This window comes from Mixophyes fleayi, chromosome 10 (assembly GCF_038048845.1).
Source record: "Mixophyes fleayi isolate aMixFle1 chromosome 10, aMixFle1.hap1, whole genome shotgun sequence".
Taxonomy (NCBI): Eukaryota; Metazoa; Chordata; class Amphibia; order Anura; family Limnodynastidae; genus Mixophyes; species Mixophyes fleayi.
In genome coordinates, this window is record NC_134411.1 from 38931045 (window position 1) to 38947892 (window position 16848).

At 42.8% G+C, this 16848-nt stretch overlaps 1 protein-coding gene and 1 non-coding gene across 2 annotated transcripts; both read left to right on the forward strand.

Annotated features, from left to right (window-relative positions):
• The first annotated feature begins 63 nt into the window (after nucleotides 1-63).
• EIF4G2 (eukaryotic translation initiation factor 4 gamma 2) lies at nucleotides 64-15985 on the forward strand. The gene is made up of 23 exons (XM_075188473.1): nucleotides 64-412; nucleotides 2650-2766; nucleotides 5209-5271; nucleotides 6241-6478; nucleotides 7465-7629; nucleotides 7864-7966; nucleotides 8348-8479; nucleotides 8723-8789; nucleotides 8876-9027; nucleotides 9337-9447; nucleotides 10434-10517; nucleotides 10938-11036; nucleotides 11154-11295; nucleotides 11375-11538; nucleotides 11741-11845; nucleotides 12126-12236; nucleotides 12320-12424; nucleotides 12623-12838; nucleotides 12920-13178; nucleotides 13256-13460; nucleotides 14552-14760; nucleotides 14851-14972; nucleotides 15169-15985. Exons 4-23 carry the CDS (start codon nucleotides 6399-6401, stop codon nucleotides 15232-15234), a joined length of 2697 nt encoding a protein of 898 aa, XP_075044574.1. The 5' UTR covers nucleotides 64-412; nucleotides 2650-2766; nucleotides 5209-5271; nucleotides 6241-6398; the 3' UTR covers nucleotides 15235-15985.
• On the forward strand, nucleotides 11882-12058 carry LOC142104721 (small nucleolar RNA SNORD97). Its single transcript, XR_012679662.1, has one exon. It is a non-coding gene; the product is annotated as a small nucleolar RNA SNORD97 (small nucleolar RNA).
• Nucleotides 15986-16848: the final 863 nt, after the last annotated feature.

Genomic DNA, 16848 nt, shown 5'->3' on the forward strand with positions numbered 1-16848 from the left:
CCCTCTCTCCGCAGTCTGGTTACGCAGTCTACGCACCCGGCTTTGTGAATAGCGCTGCTGCACTGCGGCTGTGCTACGCCGCAACCCAACCTGCTAGCCTGGGAACGCCCCCCGCCGTTTCTCATTGGACACCGGCCGCCGCCGGGCACGTCCATCAGCCATCCTCGAAGTGTGAGTGGCCGGGATCCCGCTATTTGACCCCGCCCTGAGTGGAGGCAGCAGACTAGGCTGAGCGCAGTGATAAAGTTTGGACAGTGTGTGTTTCCCTGGGAGTCGCCGAGTCAGTGAGGAGGTGGCGGGTACTCGGCTGCTGCATCTCCGGTCACACGCCCGGCCTCTCTCTCACCCCCAGCATCTATTCTCCGGGACACGCTCCACACCGCGCCGGGAAACTGCCGGGACTCTGCGAGAGGTAAGAGACGGGCTCGCCGCCTAAGATGGCGGACACTCAGCTGGGAGAAAATGGCGGCGGCTGGATTCCAGTCAGATGTGGGGAAGGGTCGTAGTCTATCTCGTACACAGAGCCGGGGCCCCTGTCCAGCATGTAGCTGGGGGCCACAGTCTTCTGCCCCCCCTCCATAACACTACAGTACATGCTCCCAGACTACAGACCCCCCCCCCCTGTGGAAGCCCCCTCCCCACACCGTGCCAATGGCTGAATTAGTGGGGTTAGATACAACATGTACCCAACCTACCATAAAAAAACAGCGACATATTCCCTATTTGGATATCACTCAGTGGAATCCCCCTTTCTTCACCCTTAAATTACTGATCCTTGGACCATCCACCAATATATTATAGTATTAGATTAGTCATCCAGTGAAGACCCCCACCCAATGTTACACCCCCCCCCCCCCTTTCCTCTCTGGGCTGCTGCTTACCCAGTGCTCCTAATATCTACAGTCATTCCTTTGTCTCCTGCCATCTTCCACACTGAACCTTCCTCCGCAATGTGGTCTAATACCAGGAATGATGCCCCCTCATATTGTTGCTGGATTAACCCCAGTATTATGTTCATGGGCAGCTGTGACCCTTTCCCCCTCCCTGCCTTGTATTGTATTGTGTAATCCTGAATATTGCTGTGAACATGGGCCTTGCCAGGCACCCTAATATATAATCTATTTCTCATGCCAGTGTAATGTTTTATAACTGCCCCTGCAATGCTGTGCCCAGCCCAGAAAGGGGCAGATGTTCCTGGTGCCATGAGCTGGCAGAGCTGGTCTCCTGGGGTTTATGAGCCCATCCCTCTTCCCCCTGCCAAGTATCGGTAAAGGATTGCAGGGATAAAGGCTCCAGGTTGGGACAGTTTCTGTCCCCTCCCCATGTACCGGCTGGTTACGGCCTTTCTCTTGCTGGAGAACAAAGAATGGGAATGGCCTGCGGTAGGCCTCGGCTGCCGGCACCACCTCCCAGACTATTGTGTGAGCTTGGTTTCAGCAGGTCCCCCCCCCCTACACGCAATCCCTTTCCCTTTTATCAATCCTGCCATATTTATCACGTTTGCTGCATTATCTGCATGTTCTCTATGAACTGGAACAAAGCCTCATTGTCACGATGCATCATCATGTCTTACAAGCCTGTTCTGGTTATACAGCAGGGTATAATTGGTTCTAGTATTTTGATGCATTGGTGTAATTTTCCCTACGTTACAGATGCATACGGATTGCAAAGCCGGCTTCAGATATTTAGCTCTCTGTCCTTTGTCTGCTTTCTCAGACATTACTAAGATATAGGCACTGTACTGAAAATATATCCCTGAATGTTTTTTAAGTGGATTTGTTTTATTTTAAAACTGACCTTGCTTGCTGGCCTCCTGATCTCCCTTTGTTCATATAATGTTCTCTATATACCTATCCTGCCTTGAGGTCAGAACATCGGTGTCCTCCTTTATCCCAAGCAGATAACTAAATTATCAGTATTTTATTGCTTGTCACGGATAAATACCGTGATTCAGATATATAACATGTTCCATTAGATATAATTTCATTTTTCAACCAAGTGGTTGAATATATTGGGCCTTAACTACACAGATCTCGTGAGTCATTTGGGGATGCTGTGTGATGAATTTCCTCGGTTTGTCTCTGATTAACCTCATTACATGGAACAAAGTACCGTTTCTTTCACTAAATCGTATGAATGAGCACACAACTGCTCATCCCAGTATAGTAAATGGATGTGATCACATCAAATGCGTGCAACGTAATTAAGTTGTGGTGCGTGATGGAGGACAATGGCTGCGTTTAAAATTAGTCTGTATTGGTCGTCCCTGTAGAAACTGTTGCAAAATGGGCGTTCGCTGGTAAATGTCAATCACCTGCAGAAAATCTCCTGTACAGTCTCACCATTGGGCTGGATCATGCAAATGTTTTGATATTGTGTATACTGATTAGTCTTGTAGACATAGGTTCTTTTTAGTGTTCCTTAAACAAATTAATTTTAGGAATGACAAATATAAATGTTTGGAACTGCTTAAACGTATCCTCGCTTTTAGTGAGGTATGTATCAACAGTTTAGAATAAATCCTCCAGCGTGTTTATAGTACGGTGTTACCATAACGTTAATGGTGGATTTAGCCGGGAATGCTGCGTGTTTGTCGTCCTCTGGAGAATCCTCTCCGGCTACTAACTCTCACCTTTCTCTCTCTTTCAGCGAGTGTCCCCCTCCCCACCCTGCCCATTGAATATTTATTCTTTTTTTGAACATTCTTTGTTATCAAGCCGCCAAAGTGGAGAGTGTGATTGCAGAAGGGGGTGCTTCTCGTTTCAGGTGAGCTTGGGGGGGCTTTGTGATTGGTCCAGGGAGTGTTAATTATGGGGCTAACATTGTTAATATTTCTAAAATTAAAGTACCGCTGGAAACCGTGGAACATGAGAAAAGTAAAATAAAAATTCCAACTTTTGGCCTTTGTTGGTGTTTCTTATTTTAAAGAGCCTTGGAGTTTGCTGGTGCTCTGTCAATATTAAATCATTTTTACTTATTCATGTAAATTTGTATAAACAGCGTTCTGATGTCACTCCAGTGCTCATTAGGAACACTAGTGTCACTAATAATATGAATCAGAGATTACCGACTGTAAGTTGTTACAGATATCAAATCTTATAGATAAAAGTACTGCCACACTAGATACTATTTCTTAGGTTCATTTAGATTATCTCTTAAACTTATAATTCATTCTTATTCTAATATATTTAAAATACATATAAGGAGGTCCTACCACTAGATACACTATGAATACACCAGAAATAATGTTTTGTGGTGATGCACAGATATAACTGATTAAAATGTATTCTTTGCTTTTCATATCCTACACAATAAAAAGGTAGAATTAACTTGTATAATAAATCAAATAAAAATAAATAAATATATCACATTTTGAAGTGTAGGGTTAAAAACACGCACTGGCAATATCTCCTAATGAATGGAATAATGTTTAATAACTACGTTGTCCTCAAGCTGTACATTTTTATTCCCTAAAGTATATCTTTCTGGTTGGATATTGAGTAAATAAATCTTTAACAATATATTCATCATATTAAATACTCTATTGTTAACTCTGAAGTTATAGAAATGTTTTAAAGTTATATTGTCCCCTCAGTCAGCTTTATGTTGGCTTTATGTTGGCTATTTGTGACTTTGTATTCAGGGAGTTCTAAATATTTACATAAAATAATTTGTTTGTCTGCAAAATGTATCATGTTATTACTTAGTTGTTACTTTGTATAAATGTCCTATTTCAGTAGAGCTAGTTTGAAACCAGTCTACTGCTATCTTCTATATCGGCTTATTCAAATAATTTGTCTCTGGCTGTAAATAATCAGGAACGGCAAGGAGACCTCAAATACTGATCCAAATCTTAGTAGATTAACAGATTTATTTTCTCACTTGCTGCAGTTTTATTGACAGCGATCAGAACCTTTCTTGTGTTAGTGTTACAGAAGCGCTGATTTGTCCATTCCCAAACAGATTGTGAGGCTAGATCTTATGTAAAGTGTACATTGTATTCCCATAGACTAGTAATAAAAACACATTCAGAAAAAACTCCTGATTAAATAGTAACACCATATAATCTGCCCCCAAAAATATAATAATGGCATGGTTACAGAGTAAGCAATATCCCAAACTAATCCTCGCAGTCAATGCTGCAGTCTGATGCTGTACTATGGGGTTCAATTTGTAATATATCACCATTTATTTATATAGCGCCACTAATTCCGCAGCGCTGTACAGAGAACTCATTCACATCAGTCCCTGCCCCGTAGGAGCTTACAGTCTAAATTGACAGACAGACAGACAGACAGACAGACAGACAGACAGACAGACAGACAGACAGACAGACAGACAGACAGACAGACAGACAGACAGACAGACAGACACTTGGGTTAATTGGCTGCTATCAAATTGACCCATCAGTATGTTTTTGGAGTGTGGGAGGAAACCGGAGCATCTGGAGGAAACCCACGCAAACACGGGGAGAACATACAAACTCCACACAGATAAGGCCATAGTCTGGAATTGAACTCAGTACTCTGAAGCATAAGTGCTAACCACTAAGCCACTGTGAATATTAGCCGGGAACACAGACTCCCAGTGTAAATGCCGACGTGCGTTTCTCTGTAGGAACTTTGAGAAGGCAAATTTACTAATCTATGGGAATACAATATACACTTCCCATAAGATCTAGCCTCACGATCTGTTTGGGAGCACCACCACTAAATATTCTTTTCTTTTTTGAGATATTGAGTTGCAATGGGTGTCTTGTATAAAAAGTTGGGCCTACACCTTCCTGCTTTCATATGGTCACGACTTGTCAGTGACTTCTAATAGACATTTAGTTTAAAGGATGCATTGTGCCAGATTTATCTCTACAGTCAGCCAAACTCTGACTGATCAAAACCTCTGTTTGACGCTTCTTGGGATATTGAGCCATGTATTCCTTTAGGCTAACGTATGTAGATTCAGGTCTGAGTGGGAGGCTCACACTTCATAGCTCGGAGTTAATCATTTCACTATTTCTAAACTTGGAGCTCTGGAAAATTCAGATAAGTGTGACATGCAGGATGTGCTTGTTTGTAACCAGTGAAGTTGGATTGTTTTTTTTGCCCTGGTAAGGCCTCTATTTCGCAGTTCTCTGTTCATAATGCCAAATGATACATATATAGTGTAAATGTGACATAACCTGGGCTCTCTTGTGTTTGTGTCTCATTGCAGTGCTTCGTCAGGTGGAGGAGGTAGAGGTGCCTCTCAGCACTATACCAAGACTGTCGGCAACAGGTACGTGGCTCTTCATAACTTGGAGTTGGTCGCTTGGCTTTACCATGGACTAATGTATATAGGAAATGTCTGTAATCGTAAATTTATACAGACCCTTATGTCTTCTGTTCCTGCAGATCTCTTGAACTTGCTAAGTGCACACAGTTGTCAGGGTTCAATAGAACCTGTGCTGTGTTCATTACACAGCTAATAAAGACCACAGAGTTTGCCATAAAGATCAGTGATGCCTTCTGCAGCAGTGACCTTCAGTGCAAGTCTTCTAATAGACGAACCATGGATGCACCATAGTGTATGCCATGTCTGAGTTCCTCCAACTTTTTCCTGTAAGCTGTGTAGAGCTGAAGGTGTCATGCAGTTAAATGATCTTTATGCCAAACTCTTGTCAGTGTTGGGTTCACAATGTATTGGAAACAGTTCAGCTTGGATAAAAGATCATGTGTACTGATATTTTTAAGGTAGTAAGAAATGGTGGTCTAGGGATACAGTACAAATTATTGTCTAATGTTCACGTCTCGCATAATTGTATCGCAATGAAGAGACAAAGTTGGTCCTTTTAGCTGCAGCCATAGGTCATGTCCCTGTTACATAACAATGCACTTGTCCCAGGCAAGACAGACTTTATAATCTTCTATTTTTGTGGCCATTAATATCTGCCACCTTGCTACTCCCCTGTAGCAGCGTAAAGTAGGCTATGTATTTAGCACAAGGTTTTTATGGGCAATATCTTGAGATTAAGGTCTGTGTTGTCATGGTTATTGTCTGTCATCTGTAGTTATGTATACTTTGTAAAGGACAGTATCCTCTCTAGTTACATTTAATTGGGGATTTTTTTTTTTTTATATTTTTTTCATCAGCAGTAATACACTTAGTTAGGAATTATAAGGTTCCCTCTTTTTATCCAGAAAAATTCAATATTTCTAGCATGTATCCCTCATTTTGGCTCTTTGTCCCACGTTTGCTCATTGGCAGGTGGAAAGCTGTGATCTGCAGTGTTTTGCCAGGATTTTGATTAGGTGGAAATACCCGTCCGGAGAAGATCGTCTGAGAGAGGCCCAAACACCCCCCACTCCCCCGGTCGCTAACGCACTGGTGTATTTCTTTAATACATCTGCGCGACGTGCAGTTGCATGCAGCGCGCATTAGTTGGAGCAGACTCCGCGGGTTGTGCGCCTGTATCGCACAGTAACCCAGCCGCGCGGAAACGCTGGTGTGTATACGGTGGAGAGCAAGTTTATTAAAACCCCTCATTGCTGTCTTTTTATTGAAAGAAGAATATCGCATTATTTTTTTCCTTTAGGTTTTGACTGGTGGTAATTTTGCTGATCATTTCAGTAATGTTCCCTTCTATATTAAGTGGCTGGACACCATGTCGCAGTAGTCACAATTCTTAGTCTGACGTTTAACTTAAAGCATTTCAAAATAAAATAAGTAGATCGGCTCTTAATGCTTTTTAGAGTAGTTAAATTTTTCATCAGCTCTTTTAATGGAAAAGTTGATGGGAATAGTGGCCTTATTCCCGAAAGTTCTTCCCCCTACAAAGAGGTGGAGAGTTTGATCCTTAAGGATGTACCAGACCACTCCTCGTGGATAAGTCTAGATATCCGAAAGATAAAAATGGTGTGATGGTTTAGTACCCAAGAAAGGTTTGTGGGTTGTGTTTTGTTTGTTTTTTTTTGTTTAAATATATTTCTTTCTTATGGCTTAAAACAAGGGTGTTCCAATGTCAAATATGCTTTGTTGAGATTACTACTTGGTAAAGCACAGAACCTACTGGTACTAGTTTCCTAAATCCACCATATGGCTTCATTGCCCTTTCCTCGCTTATGTTACATACAAAGGAAGACAGCCGTTACGATCTCAGTCAGCGGGTAGTGTTTTCTTTTCTTTGTCTTACAATTCAGATGTTCATTACTAGACATAGAGGTTAATAATCGACCTTCAGTTCCACTTCCAATGCTGCATGAGGACTTATTTTTGGACACAGAAGCTTCTACCTTTTCCCACTAGACCATGAAGAGTTAAATCTAGCTCTTTTCCCCTTAGACTATACCCTGTGCAGCTTGAGGTCGGTGTCCTTAGACAGACGACCACTGACTATTACACACTGTATGGTACTATAAAACTTGTCATCTGTGTTTAACATGATCTGTGTACAGTAAATATCAGTAACTGTTTGTTTTTTCTCTTGTTCAGCGAGTACCTGGGGAAAACCCCAGGGCCTGGCGTTCAGAGATGGATTCCTTCACGAAGCACTAGACGAGATGTTAACCCCACAAATAACTCCTCCGCCAACAACACTGCGCACACCTCCGCAAGTGAAAAAGAACGGCACGATGCAATCTTTAGGAAAGTAAGAGGGTAAGTAACCAGGATGTGAGGTATTTATGTAGAACTGTTCTATAGGGATTCTAGAAGACTTGTAGCCAAGTACAGACTAACTCTTGACCTGTAGCTACTGCTCACTAACTAAGTAAAGTACAATGTTTATGTGGAACTACTGTAAGGCCAATATATAGAACACTTACAAAGTCTTTGATGTTTGAGTCTTGTCTGTAGTTTTTGTAGCCTAATTCTCTGTATCTTCTCTTCTAGCATCTTAAACAAGCTTGCTCCTGAGAAGTTTGACAAGCTATGCCTTGAGCTCCTTAATGCAGGTGTAGATTCCAAACTCATCCTGAAAGGAGTCACCCTGCTTGTAAGTAATCTCTCCTACTGCAAGAATTTAACAATCTTCTCATTGAAATACAATGTCTTAAAATCCGCTCTGGTAGAACAGTACAGATCTTGCATAAGGGTTACTTTATGGTGCCTGTGCACTGGCCAGCAGCGTTCATCATAAATGGCGTTCTTGGCATCTTGAGCTTGGCTGAGCCTTGTGTTTGACTGGTTGATGTGGCTTTGTTCAGTTCAAGCTGTAGAGAATGCGATCTGTGATGGTTCCTAGAGTAAGAGTAACAGGTTCTGTAATGATTGGCTACAGACACATTGGTGGAAACATAGCGACTGTTGATGTGGAAATAAATGTTTTATGTAAAGTTTTCTTCAATCTTGTTAATGTGAGGTTTGTCTATTTCAGATTGTAGACAAAGCCCTCGAAGAGCCCAAGTACAGCTCACTCTACGCTCAGCTATGTCTGCGATTAGCAGAAGATGCACCAAACTTTGACGGCCCAGCCGCAGAGGGTCAACCAGGGCAGAAGCAAAGCACAGTAAGTCTCTGTGTTTCTTTAGAGAACCTAGAAAGTGGTTTAGAGTTGTACGTCTCCTACGTAGCCCTGGAGAAGCAAACTGGGGGGGCATTCAGCTTTAAATTGCTCATTCTAGTCTTCATTCTTCTGGTTTTCTGTACTATATTGGCTGTAAATAAAGGTTCAATGTTACATAGTTCCTAGCGTACAGGAAAGGGCTGTTTTTAAACAAGGTGTAACCTCTGATTATTTTTCCTTCCACAGACGTTTAGACGCCTCCTAATTTCCAAACTTCAAGATGAATTCGAGAACAGGTCCAGAAATGTCGAAGGTGAGTTCTTTATGCCAGATGGTGGTGGCTCTGAGAGACGTTCCGTCCTGTCAGTACAGTAACGTGGATGTTTGTTCCGTTTCCAGTATATGACAAGCGCGACAGTCCCCTCCTTCCTGAGGAAGAGGAACAGCGAGCCATTGCTAAGATCAAGATGCTGGGAAACATCAAGTTCATTGGAGAGCTTGGCAAACTTGATCTTATTCATGAGTCTATCCTTCATAAGTGCATCAAAACAGTACGTATGATTGATTAGCTTAACCTTCCATCGTTATCTATGGCCTATACCTGGTTCTTTATGTGCAGTGGAGACTGCCGACTGAACTGTGATTGCTTACCGCTATCGTGCAAATTGCATGTGAGTGTTGTAGCCAATTACATCAGCTTCAATATCATTCTCTCCTCTAATGAAACCTAAGCTGATATCTGTGGCTATTGCAGACTAATGACTTTTCTTTATTCTGTTTCTAATCCTGTGTGTGCTTGCTGCTACTTATTGGAGTCTGTCTACCTGTAGTAACATTTAGTCCGTCCTTTGTCTTCAAAGCTTTTGGAAAAGAAGAAGAGAGTCCAACTTAAAGACATGGGAGAGGATTTGGAGTGTCTCTGTCAGATAATGAGGACTGTGGGGCCTAGATTAGACCACGAAAAAGCCAAGGTACCTACTGGAGTTTAGCTGCTCTGTTTGTTAATATTTTTTTCAAACTCTTTAAAAGAGGAAACAGTATTTTTCATGCCAACATGTAAATCAAAAGATTGAGTATACAAGATGACTCCTATTTTGTTTTATACTAGTGGGGAGGGAGAAAAGAGACAGATTAGGGATTTAAGGAGTAGAGGGGAAGAAGGGGTTGGGGAGAAGGAAAGGCATGAATATTTTCATAAATATTACTAATAAAATTTATATGCAGCATGTCCGGAGATAAACCAACAGACTGGGCTCTTACCCATGGTGCACGGCACCCAGCTTGGAGCGTCCGGAGGCGGCCCAAGAGCTATATGCAGATAGAGGGTGGGAGAGCCAGAGAGGATAAGTAGCTACGGCTGTCATGTAAATACCACAGGGCCTAAACCTTGTCGAATTTATGTGATTTGTCGTGGAGGTAGTATGTGATGCTCCATGATTGCGATTGTGGGTTACTCCAAAGGGGAAATAGTGGAGGACAGTTTGTGCTTTAGTCAGCACGAGTCCCATAGGGACAGACAAAGTTTGAGAGCAAGGAGGCCTCTGGTGGTCTGTCTACCTTGGAGAGGCCCCAAAGGGATGCCAGGAAGGGGACCCCCTGTAAAGTGGGGTTTTCAAGTCCAACCATGATACGGTCCGGTATGGAATATAAGTAACCGCAACCTGGGTCAAATGGGATGCCAAGTAAGTTTAAAATATATATAGCCTGTCCCTCCCGGGCCCTGGGCTTGAGTACTGCTACTGAGATTCTCGGGTGCTTGCCGTGCCAGACAAATTTAAGGAAAGAGAAATGCAAGTCCAGAAACACAAGATCTGGCACCTTCACCGGGAGAGTCTGGAAGCGGGTAGAGAAGTTTAGGGATCAGGTTCATCTTAACAGATATGATCCTCCCCTGTGTAATTTATTTTGCATCTCTTGGACTTAAAATTATACATGATTATATTATTTTGCCTTCTAGTCCTTAATGGATCAGTACTTTGCCCGGATGTGCGCCTTGAAGACTTGTAAGGATTTGCCATCAAGGATTCGTTTCCTGCTACAAGTAGGTATCCAGGGATTCCCTGCTTACCTGTCTGCATGTCAAAATATGCCGCAAAGGTGGAACATTGGCCATTAAAATCCAAATGGGAAATTATATTTTGTATCCTAGATTCAGAAATCTAACATGATTTACTTTGACTTTTTGATTGATACACAACTTTCCTGCCATTGGGTAACACATCGATGACTGGTTCATATGAAAACATTCCTTAGAATCGAAGGGAAAAAGACTGGAATGCGTTCTAAATATTTAGCATTTTGCTGTTAGTGACGCTTCTGACGAGCCATGTGAACGTATATGTAGAATTTGTAAACCTGGAGCAAACCATAGTCCTTGCCTATTTTGACTAAATTGGATATTTTTGGGGACTCTTTTGCAATTCATGTTAACACACTATCTTTCCACCTCTTGTGTTTTTAGGATACGATGGAGTTGCGAGGAAATGGTTGGGTTCCTCGCAAAGCTTTTATTGACAATGGACCAAAGACTATCAATCAAATCCGCCAAGATGCAGTGAAAGTGAGTGACTCCACCTAAGATGAAGACCTATTTTTGTAGATTTTGTATTGGGACCATGTTAGATGGACAGGGATGGTGGCTCTTGGCACTGTTTAATTTTTTTATTTTCCACTCTAGGATCTAGGAGTCTTCATTCCTGCTCCTATGGGTCAAGGAATGCGAACAGACTTCTTTTTGGAAGGGCCGTTCATGCCACCGAGAATGAAGCTTGACCGGGACCCTCTTGGAGGACTTGCTGACATGTTTAGGCAGATGCCAGGTCAGTCATGGGACATCTTGCGTCGCGGGACCTGTCGCCTACTTGCTTTGTGTACTAATGTTGACTGTTTGATCTGCAGGCAGTGGTATTGGTACTGGTCCAGGGGTTATACAGGACAGGTTCTCCCCAACCATGGGACGTCATCGTTCAAATCAGTTATTCAATGGGCACGGTGGGCACATCATACCCCCTGTACAGTCCCAGTTCGGTGAAATTGGAGGCAAACCTTTTATGAAAAGCCAGGTATGTTATCGGTATACGGTAAATTCATTTCTGGTAGAAATATACCTAGGTATTGATGTTTTTTTGTCTTAATTGACCCACACAAACTAGACATAACCAACCTCTAATAGAACTGAGGAGTCTCTGAGCTGAATCTCGCTTAAATCTTCATTTGTTTTTGACAGTATCGGTTTTATGTTAAAATAAACGTATTCTCTTAAAGGGGCAAGGCCAGATGTTCCAGAGTCAGGGGCTCTTATCGCAGCAAGGACAGTCGAAGGATATGCCCCCTCGGTTTATTAAAAAAGGCCAGCTGAACGCAGATGAGGTATGTACCCGGGTGGCCTGAGATCAGTCATTGTAGTTGCCCGATGATTAAGAAAAGACGCGTTATTACGAGGACTGAGGCTGGGACTTCTCCTTTCCCCTCTTGCTACTTCCTACTTGACCTGTGTCCTTTCCTGTCTCCCCCTCTTCACCGCTGTCTACTTTCTTGGAGTTCCCAGCGTCCTTTGAGCAAGATTATGAGATATGAGGGCTTCCATGCTGCTCACGGCTTTTTCCATGCTTGAATAGTTTAACAAAGTTTTTTAAACTTTTCTTTCCAGATCAGTCTGAGACCAGCTCAGTCTTTCCTAATGAATAAGAACCAAGTGCCAAAGCTTCAGCCTCAGATGAGCATGATGCCACCACGTACGCAAACGCCACCCATGGGACAGGTGAGTCTTGTCCTCGTGTGGCCAATTGACCGTATGTCTTGTCTATGTGACCCATTACTGACCACTCTCTCTCCTCACATCAGACACCTCAGCTTGGCCTGAAGACCAATCCACCACCCATCCAAGAAAAGCCTGCCAAGACTGTAAAGAAGCCTCCACCATCAAAAGAAGAACTACTTAAACTTACTGTAAGTATCTAAGTTTCTGTTCGAACCCCACCACCACCCCAGGAGAAGGCGTTTCTGGTCTCGGACTGTGAATGCCGGCTTTCCTCTTTCTATGGGAGTCTTCAACAAAGCTTGAACACTTATTTCTTACTATGTCCTCTATCGCTGACCATGGAATAAGTCATGAAATGACCTAATAAACCCGACTTCTAATTTTAGGAAGCGTTTGTGACTGACTACTTGAATAATGGAAATGCAGCCGATGCCATAAACAGTGTGAAAGAAATGCGAGCTCCTAAACACTTCATCCCAGAAATGATCAGCAGAATCGTCCTCCAGTCCCTAGACCGGTCTGATGAAGACAAAGAGCGTGCAAGTGAATTGATCGGCATACTGCGGCAAGAGGCAGTGGCCACGAGCGACAACTTCATGCAGGTAACCAATCTCCCTTCAGGAGACTGTTACTGCTGATTGGAGGCATAGTCCGCTTCTTTGCTCACAGTTTTTCTCTTCTAGGCTTTCCTGAATGTGCTGGACCAGTGCCCCAAGCTGGAGGTCGACATACCCCTGGTGAAATCCTACCTGGCACAATTTGCAGCTCGTGCCATAATCGCCGACCTGGTGAGCATTTTGGAACTGGCTCAGCCCATGGAGAATGGCACCCACTTTCCTCTGTTCCTGCTCTGCCTTCAGCAACTGGCCAAGCTTAAAGATCGGGAGTGGCTGACGGAGCTGTTCCAGCTGAGCAAAGTGAACATGCAGAAGATGTTACCAGGTGAGTCTGGTGTTTGCGTACACCGGAGAACACCTGTGATAGGCCGGACAGTGTCTAATTCTTGTTCTTCCCCATAGAAATCGACCAGAACAAGGACCGCATGTTGGAGATCTTGGAAGGAAAAGGGCTGAGTTTCTTGTTTCCGCTGATGAAACTGGAGAAAGAGTTACTGAAACAAATCAAGATGGATCCTTCTCCACAAACCATCTATAAGTGGATTAAGGATAACATCTCTCCTAAACTTCATGTAGATAAAGGATTTGTGAATATTTTGATTACCAGGTAAGACTTATCGCGTGTGTTGTCTTCAGTGTATGTAGCAGTAGACGAGAATATCAAAGGCTACAGTGGTGGGAGCATTTATTCTTTGGCCAAAATAGATACCTGCTGTAAGGACCACAGTGTTGGGTTTTGTTTTAACTTGAGAGTTTGTCTGCCCAAGGTTGAACAGGAGTGTGATCAGATCCCAGAATCCGACAAATTGCTGGGAGGGATGCTTTTGGACACTTGGTGTCCAGGCTTCTCCACTTTCACACCATGGGTGAAGCCTCAAATTCCTGAGCACTTGCCATGGTTCATGGAGGCTCTTCCATATCTCTCGCTGCTACTTCATTAGTCTTTTGGTTGTCCTGAAAAAGGACCAATAAATTAAACTAAAGGCAAGCTGTGCGTTTCTGATTGGGATGTGTAAATATGATACAAGCCTTCACTTTCCAACTTGCCCGAGGTCTCGAAGGGAAATTCATATTACATACATATTACATAATCTTTCGGTATGTACCCATTTCTACACCCTCCGTTTTCCAAGCCTGTCCGGGAGCCGACACTCCGCACTTTGTCTTAACGCCAACAAAGCATTCTTGCGCTAGTTGTATGTAGCGTTTGTCCCTATCTTGGGAGTTTCCTCAAATGGCCTGTTTCAGTTTGGCCAAAGAAGGAAAGTCATTTAATCAAGACTGACTGGAAAGATGTAGTATACACAAAGTGACCTAGTTCATTCCAGCTATTAAACTCTGGTAGGCGATTCCCCTTGGGCCATCAAGTTGCTTTGGCTGACAGGGTATTTCCTACAGAAGTTAGTGAAAGTACAGAAGGAATTTATATGGACTCTACTGCAGAAAGCAAAGTCCTGCATGATTTATTTAGGAGTAAGTAGCCCTTTGCTCTCCATGATAGGAGTCTGACACTCAGGAAGTGGGAGCAGCCTCCCCAGAAATTCAAACTTGTATTATGGGGTCTTTGTCTGCGTTAGTGGAAGGTTGTTGGATTATCTTTTGTAACTTGGATTTAATGTTGCTTTTTAAACTATTAAAGGGCGAGGAAGAAACCCTCCCTCTGTGCTGAGCTCCTGCTTATCCCGCTTTTCTCTTCAGCTTTTTACAGTATATTTCTATTGAGGTTTTCCCAACGGACGATGCTGAACAGGCAGCTGCGCCATCAAAGGAGCAGCTGGAGCAAGAGAAGCAGCTTCTTCTCTCTTTCATGCCAGTGATGCAGAAGTTCCTCCATGACCACGTCGAACTGCAAGTCAGTGCCCTTTACGCACTGCAGGTGCACTGCTACAGTAAAAACTTCCCTAAAGGTACGCCCCACCTGTGTGCCACCTCGCTACGCCAACAGCGGCCCCGATCTGTCTAATAACCCGCTAACCAGTCTTCTCTCCTGTGTCCAGGCATGTTACTGCGCTTCTTTGTCCATTTGTATGACATGGAAATAATAGAGGAAGAAGCCTTTTTGGCATGGAAGGAAGATATTACACAGGAGTTTCCTGGGAAAGGAAAAGCTCTATTCCAGGTACGGTATCTGCCGAAGTTCCTATAGTGGGTTCATAGTTCTGGGCCTTGCAGAGGTTTTTATATCATTACAAAATACAACTTTACTTTTGAGCATTTAAGATGTTTGAATGCTTTTAAGAAAGCTGGTTTATTGTGGGTAGAGTTGCCTTGTTCATGCCATCGTTGCTTGGTCTGACTCTTACTCCAACTTGCAGGTGAACCAGTGGCTGACCTGGCTGGAGACTGCTGAAGAGGAGGAATCTGAGGAGGAAGTCTACTAAAGAACCAGCCAAAGCCTTAAGTTGTGCAAAACATACTGTTGCTATGATGTAACCGCGTTTGACCTAACCACTGCGAAAATCCATTCCGCTGTAACATTTTCGCAATATTTAATGCAGAGGCGCGTCGATAGGATTCCTCCTGCATAAGGTTTTTTAAGTGTAATGTCTTAATCATAGTCGGCCATGCAGTATTTTTTAGAGTATCTGTAATGTTTAGATCCGTGTATTAGCAGCATGCAATAATTACATCGTACGTTCTCAAACAGAAGTGGTCTACGGCAAGGACTTTGCTGCCGAATTACTTGGGGCTGGAGGGAGAAACTGATTAGCAACACTGAATACTGTAGAGATGCACTTTGCTCAGTGTAATACTTGAGTTGTTGCAATATTTGGTTGTTACAGAGAATCTTTTTAACTGTAATCGACGGTTGTTGCTGTAATAGTATATATTGCCTGTATTTCTACCTCTAGTAATGGGCTTTTTTTGTGCTAGATTTTAATATCTTTGAGCCTGGGCAAGTGCACAAGTCTTTAAATAAAAGAAACCTGTTTTACTTGCACAAGCCCTGCTCCGTTGAGTGATGGCGCTGCCCTGAGATGTGGCATTGTGGGCGCGAGGCTTAAAATGGTGAGAAAATGAATTGGTCCTCCTTTATGATAGTATTGAAATTAAGTCTACTTAATTTATCAACTCATGTTCATGCCCTGATTTTATATACTTGTATCTATCAATAAACATTGTGATACTTAATGTGTGTGTTTTACTGACGTCTGCACGGTCATGTGATGGAAATGGAAAGTTGCGCAATACAGGAGACTCCTTTTTTAGTTTCTGCACCTGCCCGAGGCTCTGTTTATATTATTTTAAACACTTCTGTTTTCAATCCCTTTCATCTGGATCAGACATCTTCTTGGTAAAAAAGAACAAGTTATCCTGCATAGCAGCGGACTAAAGAATAACCAGATAAAGTGCATTCTCCGCTTCCCATAGTGTTACTGCCCTATAAACCTCAAAGGCCACGTCAAGAACTGCATTGGCGAGTTGAGTGGTACAAGCTGACCTGTGCTGGGATTTTTTTTTATATTTTTTTTTTTAAATATCTAATTCTTTCAACAATGTGTATTTGTTTTTTGTTAGTGGGCACTATTTAGGTTTTATTTTTTTACTTTTGGCTTGTGTTGTTGTGCAAACCCTATTAGTTTGGCCTGACTTACAAATGTAGTTTGACTGACTGCTCTGGTCCCCCATTTAGTGGTCTATGATCCCTTTCTTTGGGGTACGACGGAGCCCGGAGAACTCAGTCTGGCACAAGGGGTATGAATACTTGATCTGTTGGGAGATGTTTGTCTGTAAATCTGACCGGGCTTCTAAGTGCATGTGTGGGGTGGGTATGATACTTTGTTTTATTTAATACTGCAGAACTGCCTGTATAATACCATTATGATTAAAGTGCAATGAATGAATTTATACTAGATTTGTATGAGACACTGTTTATTTCCATGCACGGGGTGTGGGGACTTATTGTGTTCTAAATGTTGCACCTACAATAAAAACAACATTCAATCTTGATGTAGTGGGGTGAGTGTCATCCAGCATTTTGTAACTTTTAAATA